General features: G+C 60.5%; 2 protein-coding genes across 10 annotated transcripts; both read right to left on the bottom strand.

Moving 5' to 3' along the window:
• Positions 1–700: 700 nt before the first annotated feature.
• On the bottom strand, positions 701–3904 carry POLD4 (DNA polymerase delta 4, accessory subunit). Of its 2 annotated transcripts, none has more exons than XM_047823493.1 (4): positions 3578–3904; positions 3220–3309; positions 2929–3073; positions 701–2561 (listed from the first exon to the last, which is right to left on the bottom strand). In XM_047823493.1, exons 1-4 carry the CDS (start codon positions 3900–3902, stop codon positions 2537–2539), a joined length of 585 nt encoding a protein of 194 aa, XP_047679449.1. In that variant the 5' UTR covers positions 3903–3904; the 3' UTR covers positions 701–2536. The 2 variants fall into 2 exon arrangements, with proteins under 2 accessions (XP_047679449.1, XP_047679450.1); XM_047823494.1 differs by having other exon boundaries at positions 2929–3040; positions 3578–3900.
• CLCF1 (cardiotrophin like cytokine factor 1) lies at positions 2932–21268 on the bottom strand. 8 transcript variants are annotated; one of them, XM_047823490.1, is made up of 7 exons: positions 20755–21268; positions 17941–19497; positions 14810–14976; positions 11377–12981; positions 10387–10594; positions 3220–3309; positions 2932–3073 (listed from the first exon to the last, which is right to left on the bottom strand). In XM_047823490.1, the coding sequence occupies exons 3-4, from the start codon at positions 14960–14962 to the stop codon at positions 12487–12489; spliced, it is 648 nt and encodes a 215-aa protein (XP_047679446.1). In that variant the 5' UTR covers positions 14963–14976; positions 17941–19497; positions 20755–21268; the 3' UTR covers positions 2932–3073; positions 3220–3309; positions 10387–10594; positions 11377–12486. The 8 variants fall into 8 exon arrangements, with proteins under 8 accessions (XP_047679446.1, XP_047679447.1, XP_047679444.1 ...); XM_047823491.1 differs by having other exon boundaries at positions 17941–18131; XM_047823488.1 differs by lacking the exon at positions 17941–19497 and having other exon boundaries at positions 20755–21267.
• Between the last annotated feature and the right edge of the window lie 1072 nt (positions 21269–22340).

The raw sequence follows: 22340 nt of genomic DNA, 5'->3' as shown, positions 1-22340 counted from the left end.
CCTGCAGCACACTCTTACCTGGCAGTCACGGAAACTTCTTGTCTCTGGTGACCTCTGCATGGCCAAGTCCAGCGTTCGGCCCTCAGGCTTCATTGTACCAGCCTCTCCAAAGCACCTGAGACCCTGAAATGCCTTCTGTCCAGGCCCCCCGGGCCTGCAACTCCTGATTTTCCTCCGGCCCTGCCGCCCACAGTCTCCTTCCTCGCCTCTAAGCATAGAAGTCCCAGGCCTGTCCTTGGACCACTTCTTGTCTCTGTCTTCAGTCACCGAGGTAACTTTATCCACGCTCGGGGCTTTAAATGCCACCTAAGAAACGTCCTCATTTACATCTCCCATCCAGAGCTCCCCGGAATTCCAGGCTGGCGTATCCACCGCCTACTCCCCCGCTCCGCTGGGGTGTCACCCACTTCAGGCGCGGACTCTTGGTTCCCCAGCACCCCCCACCCCCACCCCTCACACAGCCTTCCCCATCTCAGTCATGGGAACTCTGGCTTTCCAGACGCTCAGGCCGAGGCCTTTGGAGTTCTCCTTCGCTCCTCTCTCTCTCAAGCCCACAACCGACTGATCTCCCCACCCTGGTCCAAATCACCGTCACCTCTCTCGAGGCCGACCCCAAAAGCCTGAGCAGGTTTGCTGCCTCTTTTTCCCCCAACCCCACAATCTGTTCTCCACCAACCGCCAGAGTAATGTTTTCAACACATAAGCTTGATCGTGTCATTTATTGGCTCAAAACCCACCACTGTCTTCCTATCTCACTCAGAATAAAATCCAGATTCCTTGTCTAGGCCTGAGAGGCCCTGCGGGACCGGCCTGCCACCTCTCTGGCCTCATTTCCCCTCCAACTCCCCTGGCACTGCCCTCGCTCCCTCTGCCCTGGCTGCGCCGGCCTCCGTGCTGCTCCAGGACCAGGCTGCGAACTCTCCTGCCTTGGGGACTGTGCTTGCTGCTCCTTCGGTCCCAAGTACCACAGAGGTGCAAGGCTCTTTCCTGTACTTCGCTCAGGTCTGCTCAAATGCCGCCCTGTCAGGGAACTTCCCTGATCAACCTCTCCAAGCACCCCTGGCATTCTTTGACCTCTAACCCTGAGGTGGCCTGCCACCGACCGCCACGTGGCATAATATTTGCCTGTGGGCCTTCCTTCATCTCTCACCACCGACAACACCCAAGAGGACCTCTAGAGCCCGGCGTACGGAGGATGCTCAGCAAATGGGCAGGGGCACGGGTATGGATGGGTATGGATGGGAAGAGCCCGATGCACGTGGCCTCTCATCTCTGTGCCACCACGGACCTGCTGGCACTGCTGAGCAACTCCGCAGAGCCCTTCTGGGCTTCGGGCTCCTTCTCCGTAAAACGTACCCTGATGGCCCTTTAGGAACCTTAGAGATTGTTCATTTAAAGAGCTTGAGGCGTGGGCAGCGCCCAGTACAGTGGGGGCTGAGGGGGCCACTTGGCTGCTCTGCAGGCCTGTCCCCAAGGAGTTACAGTCGTGCGGTCTCTGTCCGCTCAGGATGGAGTGAAGGTAAACACAGTATGAGGAGTACTGACTCCATGCCATCCCAAGGTCCCCTAAGCGTTGTTTCTGCTCCACTCAGTTCCCCATCAAAGCCCATCAGATGATGCCCATCTCCAAGCAGGACCTGCAGGCTGGACTTCCCCAAGTATACTTTGGATCCAGGCAGCCCCAGTGTGGGGAAGCAGAGGTGCTTGCTAAGAATGCGTAGGTCTGGGCTTTATGATGCGTGGGCCTATGGAGTCCCCTCTGACAAAGGACCCATTTTTGTGAGGTGGGCTACACTGGACGGGCCGGATGGCAGGTCAGGTAGGTCTTCTCTGGCGGCTCTTTGAAGGTGACTAAGGAGTAGTTTCCCTGTACACCACCAGGGGGCGCCAGAGGTTGCTCAGCTCTAATGAGGACTTGTCCCACCATCTATTAAGGCATCTTTCTTCCATCTCAGATCTAGGATGGGACAACAGAGAGAAAGCACGGTGCCGGCCCTTTCCCACCTATCAACTTGCTGATTGCTGCCAGCCCAAACAGGGCCACATTGAGGCACTGGAGGTCAAGCTTCCAGACTCTGTTCTTTATTGATAAGCATTAATGAACCCCCTGCCAGTTCTGCCCTCAGATTCCCAGCCTGAAGTGGGGAGTGTGTCTTTGCCTCTTAGACACCTGCCTGAGTCTGCCTTTGTCCAAGGCTGTGCCCCTCAGCCACGCTATTCCCCAGACCACAGCATTTAGGTCAGGGAGGTGTGTAGCAGGCATCTGAAGGGTCATGGTCAGGTCCTGGTCCTCAGAGACCACGCTCCAGGTAGGAAGTGCAAACTTCAGCTGTGCTGGCTCCCAGAGGGGGCTCCAGGAGCCTGCTGGTTAGATGGAAGGCTGAGCCTCAGAGACCTCCAGATTCAGCCTCTTTCCTCTTCACACTCTTCACAGCCAAACACTCTCATGGCAGAACTGAGCCAAGGGGGCAGCAAACTGGCTCCCGCTTGTGTCCTGAGGTCCTGGGATCGCAGGCAGGAGGCCTTGGGCGGTGCCTCAAAGGGGATAGACATGCCAGAGGCTGTGCAAGGGGAGGGGGAGGGAAAAATCAGAGCGAGTCAGTTAAGTCCTTGATCTGATTTCACCAGCCCCAATTCTTGGCCATGGCCTATAGTCCTTGGCCAACCCCTCTGTACTAAATAGAGAGTCCCTTGGGCCCTGGGTGCACTCTTCCCCCACCATTAGCTCAGAGCTAAGAAGTATTAAAGCCATCTTCTGCCTTCCTGAGCCAGACACCCTGTAGAGCCTTCTCGCCCGTTCAGCAAAGCCCAAGAGCCTTCACCCATTTCTTCCTCAGGTCAGGGCAGCCCCCACCTGGGGCCAGCAGGCTGCTGGTGCCTGACGAAAACCCTGGCCCCCCTGAAAGCCCTCCCTGGCCTGTCTCTGACCTGTACTGGAAGCGGGGATCTCCAGGGTGGGTCTGCAGCACCTGGCGCACTTCGGCGGGGGGCTCCAAGCCCATCTGCTCGGCCCGATGCCAGCGCTGCAGCCGCGTGATCCCTGCCAGGGTGGGAAGAAGACACCGAGTCCAGGCTAGAGAATGTGTGTGGAGGGGTGTGTTGGGACCTCCACACCCCCCAGTCTCAGTAGACCCAGGCAGGGGCTTGGCTTGCTTCAGGGACGTGTGGATGACAGGACTGTCTCCAGGATGTGCTCCTGGGGCCTGAGGGGGTTCTCACCTGTGCAGGGCCCATATTGCCAGGCCAGATCAAACTGCCTCAGCAGCTCCAGCTCTGCTTCATCCACGCTCAGAGGCTGGGGCTCTTCCCCTGCAATGACATGCTGCTTCTCAGGCCTGCCCGGGGCCTATGCCCTGCAAGGCCAGCCCCCTGCTGCTCGCTTCACAGCTGTCCCACTGCTCCCCGGCCCTCGCCACCCCTTGGCCTCCGCCACCCCTTGGCCTCCGCCGGCGGTTGCCAGGCCTGGACTAGGAAGTAGAGGACATACTTCACTTCCCCTGCCATTGCCCGCGTCCACCCACGTCCTCTCATGCCCCTCGGTGGTGTCCACTGCTCCCGTCCCCCAATCTTTAGAGACCTAGCTCTGGCGCCAGCTCCCCCTTGCTGTGCCCAGCGGGGCCCTCCCTCCTCTTCACTACAGGGTAGGAGTCAGTGATGAGCCGCTTCCGGCCCATGGCGGCCACCCAGGCAGGCAAAGAAGGAGGCGACTGCGAGGAAGGAGACAGGCCAGCGGGCACGAGAGAGACAGCTGCTGAGAGAGAGAGAGAGTGAGAGAGGGCTGAGGCCAGAGAGCGAGCCTGGGGCCAGCGACAGGCAGACACGGTGACCCAGACTAGCCGAGAGGAAGTCCGCTGGTTCCAGGGAATGACGCCTGTCCCCCACCCCCACAAGCACGCAAACATTAAAGACCTAAGCCAATGGCTGGCCACCGCTGCGGGGCGGGGCCCAGCTTCAGCCAGTGGCAGGCGGCGCAGGCAGAGGGGGCGGGGCAGCTGCTGCAGCTGTGTTCTGGGGGAGAAGGGGCGAGGCTGGGGTGGGAGACCTGTCAAGATGCCCCAGACGGCACCACCTCCTCCTGCCCCCCCTCCGCCCCATTGGTCTGCAGTGGGTCTCGGGGGACTTAATAGAGCGTTATCCTTAGCCTCTCACTTCCCGTTTGCCCTTCCTAGGCAAATGTTCTTTTCAGCCTCACTAATCCCCGTGGCCGGTTGGTAACTCCCCAGAGTCCAGCTGGAGCCTCCGCTCCCACCCCTTGTCCGGCAGAGCTCAGTGGGGGCAGGTCTGGAGGTCCGATGATAGTTTGGGCTAATCCAGCCCCCTCCCTGCTCCCATCCCACCCCCACTGGCCCCAGGAGACCTGGCTGGAAAAGCCCATGGGTTCCAAAGCTCCTTTCTCACAGTCTGTGCCCAAAGACCCTGCCCACTCTTAGTCCAGGCAAGCGTTGGCCTTGTCAACTCTCCCGGAGTCCTGCAGCCTGCCCCATACCCACCCTACCAGTCAGGAAGATTCCACACTGAGCAGGAGGCCAGAGTGTATTGGTATCCCTAGTTTTTCATCAGTAAAACCTGCCATCTCACTAATATGACAGTATGAGCAGAAAATACCCACACTAAACCAAACACTTATATGGCGCTTACAGTATGCCAAGTACTGTTCTCAGCATTTCCCCACATATTCGCTCAACTAAAATAGATGTAAAATGATTCTTTTTTTTTTTTTTTTAAGATTTAATTTTTTTAAGTAATATCTACCCCCAGCATGGGGCTTGAACTCATGACTCTGAGATCAAGAGTCACATGCCCCACTGACTGAGCCAGCCAGGCGCCCATAAAATGGTTCTTGAAAGTAGGAAGTGCTGATAGTCACAGCATTGTGGGGCCCCAGTTAAACCACAGGCCGTGCCCTCCCCACCCCTCCCCTCCCAGGAGCTCAGAGGCTAATATCGGAGGCAAACAGGACGCACAAGTTGTCAGTGCGGGGATAAAGTTCCTAACAAGGATAGGGGAGAGGGTGGGTCAGAGATGAGTTGGACCACAGGGCTGCCTTAGCACTGGAAGACCTCCTGGAGGAGGCAGGCTGCTGTAAACAGTGTCTCTCAATTCTCCGCCCATGACCTTTGTCCCTTGGGCTCCTGTCATCGCTGAGTCACCCCTACACCCTCCTCCCCCTCACCAACTTCCTGGCAGCAGGCAACGGCGCTGGTCAGCGGGAGTCTGGGAATCGACACAGGGACCAGCCCAGCTCTAACTGCCCTCTAGAGATCCATCTAGTTCCTCCTTCCAGGAGAGCCGGGCCTGCTCAGAGGCTTCTGCCTGCCCCCTCTTCCACTGCTCTGGGGTGCGGGTGCGCTGCGTTAGGAGTGAGGTGGGCACAAGAGAGGAAAATGGTCTGCAGAGTGGACGGCCAAAGGGGAGGAGCAGGGACAGGACATGTCTTCAGGGGCCTCCTCCTGCCTGGCTCTCCCCATCCACTTCCTTGAGGAGGGCCGAGTGGGAGTCAGAGCTCGCGAATGCACTGCACGGAGCTGGAGGGCCCTTCCCTGCTTTATTTTCTGGGCTGGGCCTGGCCTAATCCCCCATCTGCCTCGTGGACTAAGTGGGGCCCACACTGAGGGAGACAGGGGCCCTGCTGCACTGGGGAGGGGAGCAGGGAGGCCCTCTCCACCAGGCCCGGGAAGGGCTGAGGTGCGGAGTCCAGTCAGGCACTGAGCACGCCACGGAGGGATCGTGCCCGGGCTCGGTGGGACTGACCACTCTCTCCCCAGGGGGCGTCCCAGAGGTGTGCGGCACCTCACTCCTGAGTCCACAGAGCCCCGAGGGAGTAGGAAGCCATGGGCGGGGCAGACCCCTCCCCATTCCTAGTCCTTCCCACCCCTGAAAGCTGATAGCCGTGGGGCCCTGCCACCGCCCAGGGAGCGTAAAATGAGGTGTGCCGCTGGGAGGCCACAGTGGCTCCTACTGCCGCCCGAGCCCATTTCCCCCTCTCCTCTGGCACCCTGGCCTGCTCTGTGGGCACTGTCTGGGCCGTCCCCGCCAGCCACCCCCGCCTCTGCCTGGCCCGGGCCCTGCTAGCCTCTCTCACCCAGCCCGGCCTGTAGCTTTCCCCCATCAAGGCAATCGGCTCAAGTGCAGGCACCCCAGGACTGTTTTTCTGGCCTGGAGTCAAGGGAACTCTCCGCAGGCAGCATCGCCCTCCTGTCCTAGTCATGCAGTAGTGGGACCGAGCTCCAAGGCTCAAAGGAGCTGCCACCCAGGAGCTTTGGAGCCATCCCTGTCCAACTGGCATCCTTCTGTAACTTGGCCTACCCACCCAACAGGTCTTGTCCTTCTTCCTTCCCTTCCTGTCTGCCCCCATCTCCTTTCTTCCTGGAACCCCTGTCCCTACTCAAGCAGCCTCCCAGCCTATCCCCCAAACTGCTGTCGTGGGGCCTATCACAATTTGGGCTTCAGGCTGGAGGGCCAGGCCAGAGGTCTGAGTTAGGAGCTGAGTTCTCCCTCCTTCAGGGACTTTCCTGAGACCCAGGAGCCTGTTTCCGGGTCAGCTCTGACCCCCAGAGGATGGTTATGGGACTGGCAGGAGTGGCCGATGCATCTCAGCCTGGGAACACTCAAGGGCCTTGCTTGAGGCCAAGACCAAAGTCTTGGGGGAACCCAAGGGAAAAGGAGAGCGAAGACCGGAACAGGAGCCCAGCACCTTCCTGAAGGCTGAGGCCCACTGCCTACTGCTCCGAGGGGAAGGGGACTAGGCCTGGCTTAGCTCAGACAATGTGGCAGGGTGGGGGGGCCTCAGCACTGCACAGGTGCCCTAGGAGCCCCTTCTCCCTCCCCTAGCTCACAGTGGGGCTCGTCGTGGAGAGAGTCAGCTAGAGCCAGGAAGGTTGGGGCAGGTATAGAGAAGCAGCTGCCTGGGGCCCAGCAGACTGTGGGTGTAGCCTGCTCTCCTTCCCTCTCCCCAGCATCCCCTTCCTCAGGCCCTCAGGCCCTGCCACCCACCGGGAGCTAGAGATTCTGGGCAGCCAGACTCGTATCCCTGCCCCCCCCCCCCCCACCCACATGCCCACACACCATGGGCTCCATTCCCCACCCTGTGGACCAGAATTCTTTCAGGCAACTCCTCCTAGTCCATCCCAGACACCCCACCTCTCCCGGCTCCAGGTTCTCTGGCCTTGTGGGCTTTGGGGGGCAGGAGCCTGATGGAAGGCAAAGGTCCCCCTCCATCTGGGTTTTTCTGCCACTGGCTGGCTTTTCTGCTATGTCCCAACCATCCCCTCGGAGCCTTCTCCCATTACTGCCCCTGTCACCTTGGCCAGCTGGCCCTGGAGAAATTCTGGGAACAGTTGAAAAGGGATCCTTCTGGCCATTTCTCACCTTGGCCACCAGGTGTCAGACTTTGTCTAGCTGGGAGGAAGGTCCTAGTCCGTTTCCACCCGGTTGGCCAGGCCTTAGAGGTCAGGGCAAGTTGGGGAGGGGCCTAGAGGTGACCTCTGCACTAGGGAGGCTGGAAGACCCTGAAGGTTGAGAGGAAGGGCTGGAACTCTGGTTCTAAAGCTCACAGCTACTTCCTCATTGTCCCCACCCCCACCCCACTGACAAGGGCTTTGTCTACTGCTGGGAACTGGGGGACCAGGCTGAGTCAGGGAGCTCAAGAACTGAAGGGACAAAGGCAGGGACAGTTGTGGCTCCAGAGAAGACGGGGGAGCTGAGAGGGAACCACCCATCAGAGCACTCAGTCAGGGGCCCGGATCACTGGCCCTTACCCTCTAGGTTAAGGGGAACAAGGGCCTCCCTTGGCCCTTCCCCATTCGGGGTGGCTGTGGCGAGTGGGCGAATGTGTGCGCGTGTCTGTAAGACGAGCACTTGAATGAGTCTCTTCACATACTGCGAGGGCCCTGAGTCCTGGATGTTGGGTCAGTCTTTGCAAAGGCAGGAAGCTGGCAAGGCGTCACCGGCCTTTGGCCACCCTCCACCTCTTCCACACCCACTCCCACCCCTGCCCCCGAAGTGGCCTCTCCCGAGGGACCGTTCGCCAACTCGTGCCCATCCTCGCACACACGGGTGCGTTTCCAGATACCCAAGAGGATGCCGAGCTTCCTGATCCGCTCTGTGCTGTCTGGATGGAGAGGATGGGGAGGAGAGCTTCTCTCCTTCCCTCCTACTCTCCCTAGCCTTCCTGGGACAGAAGGACTTCCAGAGATAATGTCCTCCTTCCCATGGCACCGCAGGCCCCAGGCAGTCCAGGTTTTTAAGCTGACCTCTGCGTACCTGGGCCCCTGACGCTAAGGCCACACTTAAGAAGGCGGAACCTGAGTAACCGACACAGACTCACCACCGGTCCCGGAGCAGTGGTGGGTGGAGAACCAACAACGGACTCATAGAAGAGCCTGATGACTTGTCATTTACCCAGGGCCACCTGCTCACGGTCCGAAGCTCCAAAACCCAAAGGATGGGCTCCTACCCCGACACCATCAGTCACCATCAGTAGGGGGCTTTCTGGGGGAGAGTTCAAGAATTCAGACTCTGAGATGCCCTTTCCGGCTCAGCTGTCCCCTGTGTCCGCCTCCCCCACCTTACTCTTTATGACGCCCCCCTCTGTGTCCTCAGCCGGGCGGACTTGTGTGCTTGCCCGCCCTTCCCCGGTTGCTCTCCTCCTCCGTTTCCATCTGCTGCAGCCCCGGCTCTGAGACCCCGCGTGCGCTGCAGCTCCCGGCCACTCAGAAGCACCGTTTCGAGCTCTCTGGAGTCTCTCGACCCTCGAGTCTCTGCCATTCCTGCCCTGTCAGTCCTCGGCCTTGGGAAGTGCCCTCTTTTCACCCTGTCCTCTCCTCCTGCCATCCCTGGCTTGCTAGGGGGTGTCACAATCCACGACAGAGATGTGCGTGCTGGTGTCACCTGGCTCCATGTGGCTGGCCAGCCGCCCTTTTGATTCCCTTCCTCTGCTTGTCCCTCTCCATTCTTCTCCAGCTCCCACCCCTCCCGCAGCCATTTCGCGTTTACATCTCTTCTGTTTAAAAACAACAGCAGACCAGGGGTGCCTGGGTGGCGCAGTCGGTTAAGCGTCCGACTTCAACCAGGTCACGATCTCGCGGTCCGTGAGTTCGAGCCCCGCGTCAGGCTCTGGGCTGATGGCTCAGAGCCTGGAGCCTGTTTCCGAGTCTGTGTCTCCCTCTCTCTCTGCCCCTCCCCCGTTCATGCTCTCTCTCTCTGTCCCAAAAATAAATAAACGTTGAAAAAAAAATTAAAAAAATAAAATAAAATAAAAAACCAACAGCAGACCAACCAACCACACAAAAAACCTTCCTTGCTCCTGCCACCAAATGCCTGAGAGAATACATTCACCCCTTTTCCTTCTTTCTCACCTCCTCCTTTAATCTCACAGTTGGAGTCTACCTCCCAAATGCTCCCGCAAAGGTCACCTGTGACCTCCCAATTTCCCAGTGGGTTTCCCCCAAATTCTTCTCTTAGTGCTTCTGGGGCATCTGACACTGTTGATCAGCTGCCTCCCTAAAACTCTCTTCTCTTGGCTTCTCATACACTATTGTCTTGACACTCTTTAAATCGGCTTATATTAAATGATCAAGTACTTTAGTTCGGTGCAGGGCATTGTGCTAAAATGCTAGGGGGATGCAAAGATGAATAAGTTGTGGAACGTGCCCTCGAGATGCTATCTGCTTACAAGGGAGACAGACACACTGAACTGACCCTTGCCCTGCCCTTGTCCATACCCGACCCTGAGAGCCTGTGCAGAAGCACCTACTGTGTGTTGGGCACTGGAAGGACAGTGGTGGCTGCAGACACCGCTGCCTCCCTGAGAGGACTTACAGACCAGCACCCTCGCTGAAGGGACGCGATCGCTCCTTCCCTGACTTCCAAGTATTTTGCCTGTGTCTTTCCACAGTTGATCCAATTCTGCCTTGGATTCTAGCATTTGGAGCAAGGGAGGGCGGGGGGAGTCCCGGTCCCTTCTCTCGAGTGTTTTGTTCGACACGCTAACAACACCTTCCGTGGGCTTGAGCCTGAACTGGGATAGAGAGGTGGGGAAAACTCAGAGTCTGCCCCTAAGAAACACACAGTACAGTGGTATAGGATATACCTTCCTTCTCCCTGTATTCTGCATAGCCCCCTTGTTTGCTGCCTTGCACATTACAGGCTGCTAGGTTTTGCTGCCATGTGGAGACAGCCCGGATGCCCTCTCCTCCCTCTCGTTAGGCAGAAAGCAGGCCCGCAGGATATCTAGACAGGGTCTGGGCAGATATGTCCGCCTGAAGGGCCCGGACCCCTTGGCGGGGCATGTGCCCTCCAACTTGGGCCAGGTGACTCCGGGACATTCAGCAGGACCTGGCTCGCCCACAAGCAAGTCCAATAGCTCATGCACCTACGCTCACGCACCTGTCAGTAGTTTCAGGTCAGCTGGTCTTCTCTTCCCAGAGAGATCGCAGGCTCCATAAGGGCAGGAGCCAAGTCAGGTCTCAGACTTCTGCTGGGTTTCCTACTCCAGTCGGCGCAGTGATGGGCAGACCTTTGCAAGATTCGTCAACTGATTGACGTCACCATCATTTGTTACTTCCTGTGCTTAGGGCACTGTCTCGCGGAGGCCCTGGTGAAATACCTCTGTGTTACCTGGGAGCAGTTAGCCCCCTAGCTGACCCAGTGGCTCTTCACGAGAGTGTCAGTGCAGGCCAGTCTGTCACAAATAACTGGAGATCAGATCACTATTCGCTGCGGCTGCGGCTGCGGCTGCGGCTGCGGCTGCAGCCGGGCACCTTCCCTTTATTGTCTCTCTCATCCTTCAAACAGTCTTAGAAGGGTATTTAATTATCCCCATTTCACAGATGGGGAAATCGGAGAATAGAGAGCTTTAAGTAATTTGTCCAAGATGGGGAAATCGGAGAATAGAGAGCTTTAAGTAATTTGTCCAAGGTCACTCAGCTAGGAGGCCGTGAGGCTGGGCTTGGAGCTGAGGTCATCCCTGAGTCACATCTATCCCATTCGCTTTGCAGACCCGTATGAGTTTTTCTCTTACCCACCCGCCCCCCCAACCTGCTGCCTTACACTGAAAAGAGTCTACAAGAAGGGAGTGGAGTCACGCCTGAGACTTGTGACGTGGCCACAGTCACGCTCCCTAGGAGATGAAGGGTATCGGGAAGGGAAGGGTCACTGCCGGGGGGCCCCCGGGGGCCACCACAGGTGGGGGTCCCGGTGAAGCTGAGGGCTGACCGCGCATGGCTGACCAGAGGCGCAGGTGGACAGCTTTGCAGGGAAGAGAGACCTATGAGACCTTTAAAGTAATCCAGAGAGGGGAGGCAGGCCGAGCAAAGGCCAGGAGGGGGAAGACACGCGGCCAGACAAGAGGACGTTGGAAGGACTAAAGGGACGCACCGTGGGTGGAGGAACAGAGTGTGCTGTGGGCACCGCGCTCCGTGGACAGGGCAGAGCCTCTTCCCCAAGCTCTTTGCCTCTCCGAGCTCTGCCCTGGACTGCCAGGCTCCAAGCCACCAGGCACGCGGGGGCCCAGGAGGGGAAGCGCCAGGCCAAGCAAAGAGATGAAGTCCTGGGGCAAGCATTTTATTTGTTAATACAAGAATAGAAATTCTGCAATAAATATCATCTAATAAATAACATCTCCAAATAAATAAATATTAATACAACAAACTTAGAGTCATGAGTGGGTGAGGCTGGGGGGCAGGGCCTGGGGGAGCTGCCCCCCGCACCCCGAAATGCTACTGCAATGTAAACTTTCAGGAAACCCTGTGGCTGTGGCTATGGTTGCCCTCCCCAGCCTGGGCAACCCACAGATACCCTGGAAAGGGGGTGGAGAGGAGGCACCATGATGCAAGAAGATGCAAGAAGATGCAAGAAGATGCAAGGCAAGGTCCTTTTGGCTGCCGTCCTGTGCCACCGACTGCCTTGGTGAGCCGTGGGTCCGCTCTGTCCCTGCCCCTATGCTTTTAGTATGACCTCCAATGCAGATCCCACCTCTTCCGCTTTTAAATCCCGTTTCTTCCCGTTTGGACTTGCCACCGTGTGTGTTTCCTGAATTGGCTGTACTGAGCTATTTGGGGATAGGGGAACAACGCCCATCCAAGGAGAGTGGGGCAGCCAAAGGGCTCCCCCCCCCGCCCCAGAAAGGCACATGCTGCGGTGGCCCCCCTCCCTGCCTACGGGCATGCTTCCTGGAAGTGCCGCGTGAGGGGCCGTGTGGGCGCCGGCAAGTGCCGGGCAGGAAGCAGGAAGCTGTGAGAGCCTTCGCACCAACTTGAACCACTGCCCCCGGGAGCGCTCCTCCCTGTGGAAGAGACCTGCAGGGGTTTGGAAAGCGGGGAGGGGACAGGCCCTGTCGACCATGCCCTCTTCCAAGTCCGGAGAGGGCCAGAGGCCCATGGCTTCTGCCTCCTGGCTCAACAGACGTTGGCATACGGGTTTCTCCCTCCCAGAGTGGGAGCAGGATTTGAGGGAGGAGAGGAGAGAGGAGGCGGTAAAGGTCAGAGATCAGAAGCCATGGGCTTCCAGGTGCAGGGTGACCGCCGCTGGCGGGGGCCGCGTCTTCTTCTTGAGCCGGTTGAAATCCTTGGCCGAGCGCCACAGCCAGGTCTGCAGCTCCTTCAGCAGCCAGAAGTCGTCCATCTTCTGGAGGAAGTCGCTGTGGGCAGGGCCGGGGGCCCGGGTGGGCTCGGTTCCGGGCAGAGGCTGGGGCAGCGGGTAGCCCAGAGCTGCCATGACGCCCGCGATGCTGCCCAGCAGGCCCTGAAGGCTGGTGCAGAAGTGGGCCAGGCTGCGGCGCAGCTCGGCCGTGGCAGCCTGGCGGTCGAGGCCACGCAAGTAGCAGAGGAGGTGGCTATAGGCCTCATAGTTCTGGGTCAGCCGCAGTTTGTCATTGAGGCTCCGCCACACATCCAAGTTGACAGTGGCCCTGGGCAGAGTCTCTGCCCCCAGCCGAGGTGGGTTGAAGTCAGGCTCGTTGAAAGGGGGGCCCAGGTAGTTCAGCTGTGAAAAGGAGAGGGCGATGGAGGAGGAGGAGGAGGAGGGCCACCGGGAGATAACCTGCTCCCAAAGCTCCTATTTCCTGGGTCCCCTGACACCGGCCCCATCTCCTCGCTAGGCCTCTCTGTGCGAGGGCCTCCCCTAAGTTTCTCCAGGGATGTCATCTGCATGGAGGTGGCGGTTGAGGCAGTGGGGGTTGATGAGAGGTGTAGGAAGAGAAAAACACGCAGGAGCTACTCGGGGAGGACGTGCTGATTGGCCGTGTGTGCAAGCCTTGGGAGCGTGCCCACCACGGGGCAGAGCAGAGAGGAAGAGGAGCCGGAAGGACCCAGGTGGCCAGGCCGCAGAGGTGGAAGGTGGACCAGAAGAGTGCAGAGCCAAGAAGAGGAGTTCGAGAAGGCAGGAGTACTCGACAGTGTGGCTGCAAAACAGAGAGCAAGGGGAATGGGCCTTAGAAAATTCTGTTGGGTTTGGCGAAAAGGAGGTGCCTGCCGACCTTGGAGAGAGCCGTTTCAGTGGCCTAGAGGCCAGATTGCAGGGGGTTAAGGAGTGAGTGGGTGGAGAGGAAGCGGAGGCAGAGGGTGTAGACCACTCCTTCGAGAAATTTGGCAGGGAAGGCCAGGAGAGAAAAAGGGTCGGGAGCTAGAGGGGGTAGCAGAGTCAGGCAAAGGTTTTTGGCCAGGGAAGGGAAAAGTGGGTGGGAAGGCAGAGGGGCCCGTGGGAATCAGAGCTCCATGTGCCTCCCAACGCGCTTGGTCCCACCAGCAGAAGGCCAGGGGGCAGATGGTACTCACTAAGCAGCAAGTCCCCCCAAGGAAGAGCTCCTAGGAGCAGGGCTGCAGAAGGAAGAAACTGAGGCAGTCTCAAGAGCTGGGCAGGAGGAAGGGTATAGGAGGCAGTCTAGGGAAGAGGACAGAGCTTTGCCAACCCTCAAGGGAGAGGCCTGGGGCCCAGGGAAAGGGCTGAGGGGGACGTTTCAGCTGGAGAGAAAGGGAGAAGAGAGGGGCGAGGCCTGGGATAGGCAAGGGCCCAGGGGGAGGTTCACACGCTGACAAGCACAGAGACAAACTAATTTCCTCGGTGTATCCTGGGGCTGGAGCCAGCTCCCCCGCCACCCTCCTCCCCTTTCTTTCCCTGGCTCCAGAGTAGGGTCTGGGATGTGGAAGAGGAACACGGGAAGAGGGGGCCAGTTCCCCATGGTCCTCGGCAACTCTGACCCTCTTTCCTTCTCTCCTGGGCTCTCTGAACACCTCTGGACTGCCCCCAAATCCTCATGGCACAACTTCCATCCACACCCTGAACCTCCTGCCACTACTGGCCTATCTTCCCCGCAGCCCCCTTCCCCCAAGTCCCCCCTAGGAGGCCCAGCTAGGATGGGAGAGGCAGACAGAAGGGAGGCCCATGGGTCCAGAGCAGCAGGGCCCCAGGTCTGGGGCAGAGGCGAGCTGGAACACAGGCATGGGAGGTGGGGCCCCTCCATCCCCACCCAGCCCCGCCCGTGCAAGAGACACCACAACACGGTGTAAACAGAAGAGACTTCCCCGGCCCCCAGGGGGAGGCGGGCGGCTGGGCCGGCAGCCAGTGGGGCAGTGGGCCAAGGCGGGTGCGAGGCCTGCCCACATGCCTAGTCCTGGGGCCAGGGATGGGAAGGAGGGGGGCACCTCAGAGGGAAGGGTAGGAGATAGGCCAGACATGGGGACCGTTTGGAACCAAAGGGCCCCCTGGTGACCACTGCTCACCGGGACCCCTCCACCATTCTGTCTCTCTTCCACCATCTTCTCTCCTCGTTCTTTGCCAATTCCCAGACCTTTCAGCTGCCCTGGATACTCACGTAGGTCCCAGCCAAGCTGCGGAGTTGGTGTTCCAGGTAGCGGGTGAGGTCGTAGGTTTTCTGGATGGAGGGGCCAGGCCCTGGGTCCCCCGTGCGGTTGAGGGCTGGCACTGCAGGGAGGTGCCAGAGCACAGCACACAGGCAAGCTAGCATCCCCCACGAGTCCCCTGTGGGCAGGAGGGGCGAGAAACATGAGGGCGGGCCCAGGCCCAGTGGAGGATGCCCAGCTGGCAGCCCCTCAGGTGTCTGTCCCCACCTTGGGCCGGGCGCAGGGTTGGTGAGGGTGGGCCGCCAGATGGGAGGCAGGGGGGATGGAGGAGGGGAGCGTTCCTGGCCTGGGTGTGTGTGTGTGTGTGTGTGTGTGTGTATGGAGGCATGTATGTGTTTGAGGACGAGAACTTGGCCTCTGTGTGTGTATCTACCAGTATATATCGGAAAGCGTATTTGTGTGTCAGCTAAGAAAGAGCCAGTATACGTATGCCAATGCGTATGTGTGTGTACGTGGAGGGACGGGGCCAGGCCTAGGGACTCTGAATCCAGACCCTCTGCAGTTTAGGGAGCCAAGGGGTGGGAAATAGCACATGTCTCTCTGCCAGCTGCCAGCAGTCAGCCCCGGGAAGGGCACGAGAGAGGCCGCCCTGAGATGAGTCCACACAGAGAGCCATAGGAGGCAAGGGGTAGGCTTGAAGGGGGTCAGGCTGAAGGACAGAGGGGGCTGGCTCATGCAGTCAGTGGTGGGTACATTCTTGAACAGGATTCCTGGGTGTGGAGCTGTGGGGTGGAGGTTTGCCCCATTCTTATCTAGGAGGTTGGATGGGGAAAAGTTTGACCTGAGTGAGGTCTTCTGATGAACCTACAGTAAAGAGGGTCGGGGTGGGGGATGTGAAAGAGAGAAAGAGGGGGAATATGATGTATCTGATGGGTTTGGCTTGTCAGCTGATGGTGCCGGAGAGTTTGGACATCCTGGGATACCAGAGGCCAGGGGCTGACAATGTGAAGAAGATACCCATAGGCAGTTGGGAAACATGATTTTCCCAGCCTTTAGGTGTGGGCCAAGGTAAAGAGCACTAGGCCAGGAGTCAGTGGGCACCGGGACTGGGTAAAGGCAATTAGGGTTAGGATAGGGCAAGGCTAAAACTGGTATGGGGCTAGGTTAGGTTTAAGGACTGGGTTACTTTTAAAGTTTCAGGTTAGTTTATTGGGATTTGGCTGACTGAGTGTGGTTGAGGTTTGAGTCTAGCTGGGGGATGTGGTGAGGTTTGGACAGGCACAGGGTTGGCTGGGGCTAAGGTTTATTAATGTGTTGATTTAGATGTCAGATGGGGTAATGCACGGCATGTCACTAAGAGTAGGGCTGGTCTGGGTTTTAAGCTTGGGTAGGTGTTGAGCTCACGAGTCGTTTCTTCGACTTTCTATTTTCGACTTTCAAATTTTTATCATGACATATGTTGCTGTGATAGTTAGCAATGAGTTGGATACGGGTTTGACAGTTTGACTGTACCGAGTCAGGGGGAGTTTGGAGTTAGTCATAATGCTGGGTCAAGGTTTTGGAGAGGGCTTAAGACTCAAACTGTACAGAATGCCTCTCACAGAGTGTAGGGGTCAGGTGGGGACTTGCGCAGCGGCCCAGGCCATCAGTGTAGACTCACTAAGATGCGTGGTGGCTGGCAAGTTTACTGATAGAGCAGGGGAGTGGGTCGGGTGGGGGGAACACCGGTCTCAGAGACCCTGCTCTTAGGGACGAGGGGCTTGGTCTGAGTGCATGGGTGCGTGCGTGCGTTAGGACAGAGCGTGCTGTCAGGCACATGACTGCTCCCCTGTCCTTGTCCGCATCTGCAGCCCGCGGCTTCCCTCCTGGTGCTTCTTTCCTCGTTCGGCCTTTTCCTGCTGACTCTGTGTTCCTTTCTATTTACTCTTCCTCATATTCCAAGACAACTCCAGGCCCTCCTCTGCACGAAGCCTGGGGCTACCCTCAGCCTGGATATCTGGCAGAGTCACCTCCAAGATCCTAAGGGTACAATATGGGGTGTTTTGGAGGTGGAGACCTGCTGAGGCGAGCGGCAGCCCTTCCAGGCTTGAGGTAGCTTTCTTCGGGACTGAGTCTGGCCCCACTCACAGTTAGCAGCATGCTGAGGGTCCCAGCTGAAGCCCACATTGGGAGCTGGGCTCACCTCTTTCCCCGACCTTGCTTTGGTCAGCCTTTCGGTCCATAGTTCTGGGACTGAGTTTTGCCTCTGCTGTGGTGGGGGGGGGGGGGGGCAGGGGGGGGGCACCAGGTCAGGAACCCAGCTCTGGGCCTTGTTTTCCCCTCCTCTTCTGGGCCCTGTGGCACATCCCTGGGGAGAACTGGCTCCCTACACAGGGACAGCAGGGGGAGAAGCCTTTGGATAAACAAGAACTAAGTCATCTGGGCAGAAAAACGGCTCATGAAATTAACCAGACGAGGCCGGTGTTTCCAGGAATATTTCAGTTCTGAGGTAACTGTGTCACTGCAGGCGGGGAGGGGGGGGGCAGGGGAAGTTGCAGAAAGATCGGACTGACCGGCCCATGGAGAGAACCAGTAAGAAGGAAGGGGTCTCAGGTATCTAGAGGGACAAGAGGCTAGGAAGGAGAAAGGAGACAGGGCTCTAGGCCATCTGGGGCAGAGAACACCTGTGGCTTAGTTGTGAGCCCCGGAACTCAGTGAGGCTTGGGCTCACCTGCGTCCCGAGGAGGGAGCATTAGGTGGGCATCGTGGAGCCCTCTCCCATCCTTCTCTCCAGGCTCCTGGTGTGCAGGTGGACCGGGCCCCCTCCCCCAGTCCTGGCCCCTAGCCCAGCCCCCCGCCCCAGCTCTGCCTCTGGCTGCTGCCCACTGTTGTTTACATCCCGGCTTCCCTTGTGTTTATAAATCCGGCTGAGCACGTGAGGAGCTAATGAGTGCAGCTCACAGCTCACGTTTCCTGCTGGAGCCCCCCGCCCCCCCATCTTGGCCCCCCGCCCCAGCGGCCCCTAATTCCATCCAGATCCCTGGGCCCTGGGAACCTAGGCCCCCCTCATGAACACACACACACACACACACACACACACACACACACACTCAGCCCACGCAAGCGCACGGCCACCCTGACACGGCTGCACGGGCAGGCATACCAGGGTCCACGTGTCCTTAGCCAGCTGCCCCTCGATCCCTGGACTGTGTCCTCCAGGCTGAACTCCTCCGGCAAGGGTCGGGGGCTCGGCAGGGCACATGTGCAGGGTGGCCAGGGTGAGTCAGACAATTGTCCAGGAGACTCTGCACCTGGGATGCCCTCAGGCCAGACCAGGACCAGCTTCCTGGCGACCTTGGAGGGATGTGTTGAGGGGAATTGGGGGAAGGAAGTGGTTTAGGGGGTAGTGTGTCCGCCGCCGTAGTGTGAGATCCAGGCACTGAGACTGTAGGCAATGACCCTCAGGGGCTCCTCCTGACCTGCCTCCTCAGGGAAAGGCCCACGGAAATAGCCCATCTTTCCTTGTCCTCTGGCTGGCTGCCCTTCCCTCCGTCCTCTCTCCCCTTCGTCCTCTCTTTGGTTCCCTGTGCCCCAGGCCACTGAGAAGTGGCTTAGTGAGCGAGTCCACATAGGCCCAGAAGTCCGGAGACCTAGCTTTGCCACAACCCATGACTGGGCTCGCCGGAGAGGGCTGTGCTGTGCCCGCTAAGGTCCCTCTCAGCCCAAGCGCGTGGGGTTCCACCTCTGCTGTTATCTTCAGCAGGCCCCTCCCTGCCCTTCTCTTCCAGCCTAAATGACAGAAGAAGAAACTGAGGCCCAGGGAAAGAAGCAGGCCAGTGGGCCGGCTGCCCTGCCTTGTGAAGTCAGTACCGACAGAGGAGCTGGGCTGTCGCCGAGTGAGGGGGTTCTGGACTGGGCTCCAAGAGGACCCCAGTTGTTCGCAAGGGGCGCAGGATGAAGCCAGGGGAGCTAGGCGAGGCAGCCGGCGGAGAGCCAGGCAGGGGGACCCAGTGAAGGAAAACAGTCCCGGCCGGCAAGCGGGTTGAAAGGGTGTTGTTATTCAGAGGCGTGGGAGGGGCTGGGAGGGAGCGGGCAGGAGCCAGGGTGTGAATAGGCAGGTGGGATTGTGGGGAGGAATGTGAAGTGTCACCAATAAAGTAGCTGGTGTGGCTGGGTGGTGTGCACAAGTGTGAACCGGGCAGGAGTGCAGGGCTCCGTGGAGGGGAGAGGGAGCCATTAGACCAGTCTGGAAGAGAGAGAGACGGGGGGTTGGGGGGGGCTGCTAGGTGACAGTTGCTGCCATCTGCCTGTTTCCTCCTCCGGTTGAGTGCGGGGCTCAGGGCAGTGAGGGTGCCAGAGCCAAACTGCCGGGTGGGGGCTGGGGGGGGGTGTCCGGTCTGTCAGAGGAATGTATCCCTGTGTCCCCAGGGAAGGGCAGTGTGTGCTCCAAGCCGGAAAGGGGGTCTGTGGGGGTTGTGAAAGCCGGGAGATGTCAGCTGGTCAAGGTCAGGATCAGAGAGTGCCTGACAGAGGTGTGGGGTCCGGCGTCCTCACCCACAACCTTTCTCCAAGGCTGGGGACTTCCAGCTTCCCCTCCCGTCCCGGCAGCTCCCTCCTACCCCAGCGGGGAGGGCCGGGCCGGGCACCGGACGAAACTGGGACGGGGTCCTCTGGGACTGGGGGTCTGTGGGGAGGGCTTCTGGAGCGCAGTGTGGAGTAACTGGGAAGGAAGGTGGAAAGAGATGGGGCTCCGGCGAGGCGGGGGGAACCCGGGGTTCCCCTCGAGGGGCTCGGCCCGAGAACTCGGCGGCGGCGGCCGCTCGCTGGCCCTCCCCCTCGGCGGTGACCTCTCGCTCCCGGCCCCCTCCCCGCGGCGGCGGCGGCGGCGGCGGCGGCGCCTTCCCCCTGTGTGGCCTCGGCGCCCCCGGCCCCGCCCCCGGCCCGCTCCCGCCCGGTCGCTCCCTTCCCGGCGGCGGGGGCGGGGGCGGGGTCCGGGGCGCCGGGCTCCGGGCTCGGCCGGGCCGCTGCCCTTTCCCGCGCGTCAACTCCCCGCCCTGCCCGTCCGCCCTCCCGCGGGCCGCCGGGGCCGAGCGGCCGCCGCCGCCGCTCCCCGGCCGGTGACGGGCTTTCTCCTGCCCGGTCCGGCCGGGCTGCGCCCGTCCCCCCGCACTAATCACTCCCAGGCCACGGCGGGCCGGGCCGGGGTGGGGGGTGGGGGTGGGGGCTCGCTGCCGCCGCCGCCGCCGCCCGCCCCGCCGCCCGGGCCCTACCTGCCGCCGGCTCCCCGGCCGCGGGCAGCATGGTGGGCTCCGGCCGCGCAGCGCGCAGCGAGGAAGCCGCGAGTCCCGCAGCCCGGCCCGGCCCAACCAGGCTCGGCTCTGCCCTCCGCCCTCCTCTCTCCTCTCGCCCGCCCTCCTTCCCGCCCTCCCCTCCCCGGCGGGCCGGGGAGGGAGCGCGGCGGGCCCGAGGTGTCGGCCTCCCCTCGCCTCCCGCCGGCCCGGGCTCGGGCTCCCCGCCCTTCTCCGCTCTTCCTCCCCGGCCCCCTCCTCCCCGCGCGCCGCGTCTCCCTCCCGCAGCCCCGCTCCCCGCCTGGGACTCGCTCTCCCCGACTTTCGCGCGGGGCTCTTTCCGCCGGGATTCCCGGCACCGCGCCTCGCTGGGGCTCCAGGTTGCCGGCTCCCGGGGTCAGCGGGTCGCGCGGGCTCCCGCCGCGCTCCCGGCCACCTCCTGGCCCCGGCGAGCGGACTTCAGGAATGCCGCGTCCCCGCCCGGCCCCTCTCGAGGGCGCCCGGCCGTGCCTCCCCCCCCCCACCCCCCCCACCCCCCCCTACCCCCCGGCCCGAGCCCTGCTGGCGGGGGTAGCTGCCGGCTCCCCCGCCCGGCCCCGGCTCGGGGCTCCCGGGGGGAAGCACGGGAACCGGATCTCGCGGCTCCCGGGCGGGGGCGGGGGCCGGGGCCTCGGACGCCAGGCTCCTACCTGCTCGGAGGTCCATGGGGCTGGGGGCCGGGCCGGCCGGGCGCGGCTCCTCTCCCGGAGGCTGGCGGAGTGGGAGGGCGAGCCGCGGCTCCGGCGAAGCTTTAATAATCCCATCCGCCAGGCCCACTCGCAGGTTTTTTTCGCTCGGTTTCGGATTTTTTTTTTTTTTTCGGTGTGGGACATTCTGCAAACTTTTTTTTTTTTTTTCTGACGTGTAAAGCTGTAACCACAAATTGTAGCGGCCCTCCCCGGGGTGGGGGGAGGAGGGGGGAGGAGGGAAGGGAGGGCTTCTGGGGCTCCTCTCCCTCCCACAACACCGAGGGGGGGTGAGGTGAGGCGAGGCTGCGGCGGTACCACCCTGGGCCTCCTGGGGGAGGGGGCGGGGAGGGCATCAGTCCGCCGGCAGACTCCCCGAGCTGGGGGGAGCGGGCCGCCCTCTCCTTTTCTTCTCCGACGGCGTCGACCCGGGGTGCGGGGTCCCTGCTCTCACCCTACCTCGGACTCCTCATCTCTAACCTTCCCTCTCCTCCCCCTCCCCCTGAGTAAATGCAATGACACATTCTCCCAAATGCCAGCGAGCTGGCCTCGCAGCAAGTGATGGTGTTTTTCCTGCTGCCCTTTGTCTGGGCTGACCGCCCCCCTGGCCTATTGTCCCGCCGCCAGTCCCATTTCCAAAAGCTGGGGCTGAGTGAGGCGCTGGGGTTGGGGCAGGTGACTAACGGCCTCACAATGCCCCCTGGGGCGGAGGAGGGAGAGGGCACCCCAGGCCCACTGCCCAGCTCGGAGGAGAGTAGAGGGCCCTTGGCCGAGGGTTTTTCTCTCAGGTTCACTAGGTTCTTCGTTCTTCCCAGCGGCCGGGAGAGCGCACAGGGGTGGGGGAATTGTAGTTCATTAATCAGCACGAGGCACCGGACCAGTTTCAACACCAGAGGCTGCATGGGTGACTCAGCGGGAATGCTCCCATTCAAGGCGATGGACAGACCCAGAGTCCCCATTTGTGAAACGCTTCCCCATAAAGACTTTTGGCTTTCTCTCGCCTTCGGGGTTTGGGGTTGTTGGTGTTGTGGAGTGCTCTCCCTCCTTCCTTCCCCAGGCCTGGGTTGGGACTTGCTTTGTGGGATAGCTGGGGGACCCTTAAGCCTCGACCCTCTCAGGAGGGTCTCCTTCCTGCCCCCTTCCTCCCCCCCCCCCCCGCCCCCCTCCCCCCGACGGAGAGCTGCCAGGGAGAGTGCAGAGGAAACAGCTCTCCCCGTCTGGGGCTTCCAGACATCTCCTTTTGGTGACTTCTTGGGGGACAGTCATTTGGTCCCCAAGGCTTGAGTACTCTAGATCCAGACCACCAATTAAACCATTTGGTAATAAGTTGCTTCTGTTCTTTTTTTGTTTTTTCAAAGTGGGAGAGGTGGTGGTGGGTCAACCCTGGAAGGTGATTCCTCCCCGCGCCCCCCAACAGCATCAGATTCTTCAGTCCACGACTCCTGCCCCGTGTCCGTGTCCCTGAAGAAAGGAGGGTGCCCCGCCAGCCCTGCCACAGCCCCTCCAGCCTGCGGGTCAGAGCAGGCGGCATGGTCAGGACCAGCGCTAGG

Source organism: Prionailurus viverrinus, chromosome D1 (genome assembly GCF_022837055.1).
Source record: "Prionailurus viverrinus isolate Anna chromosome D1, UM_Priviv_1.0, whole genome shotgun sequence".
Taxonomy (NCBI): domain Eukaryota; kingdom Metazoa; phylum Chordata; class Mammalia; order Carnivora; family Felidae; genus Prionailurus; species Prionailurus viverrinus.
This window is presented reverse-complemented; position numbering and strand designations above follow the sequence as displayed.

Bases quoted from the DNA above. Each gene is read 5' to 3' on its own strand.
- POLD4 (XM_047823493.1), bottom strand. From the start codon at position 3,902: ATGTTTGCGTGCTTGTGGGGGTGGGGGACAGGCGTCATTCCCTGGAAC. The intron at 3,310-3,577 runs GTCTCTAAAGAT...ATGTCATTGCAG, and splicing joins GGAGCTGGCGCCAGAGCTAG to GGGAAGAGCCCCAGCCTCTG. The intron at 2,562-2,928 runs GTCAGAGACAGG...CCCCTTGCACAG, and splicing joins GATCCCCGCTTCCAGTACAG to CCTCTGGCATGTCTATCCCC.
- CLCF1 (XM_047823485.1), bottom strand. From the start codon at position 20,078: ATGCTGCCCGCGGCCGGGGAGCCGGCGGCAG. The intron at 14,977-20,047 runs GTAGGGCCCGGG...TCCTGCCCACAG, and splicing joins GGCCGGGGAGCCGGCGGCAG to GGGACTCGTGGGGGATGCTA. The intron at 12,982-14,809 runs GTGAGTATCCAG...TCCTTTTCACAG, and splicing joins GCAGCTTGGCTGGGACCTAC to CTGAACTACCTGGGCCCCCC.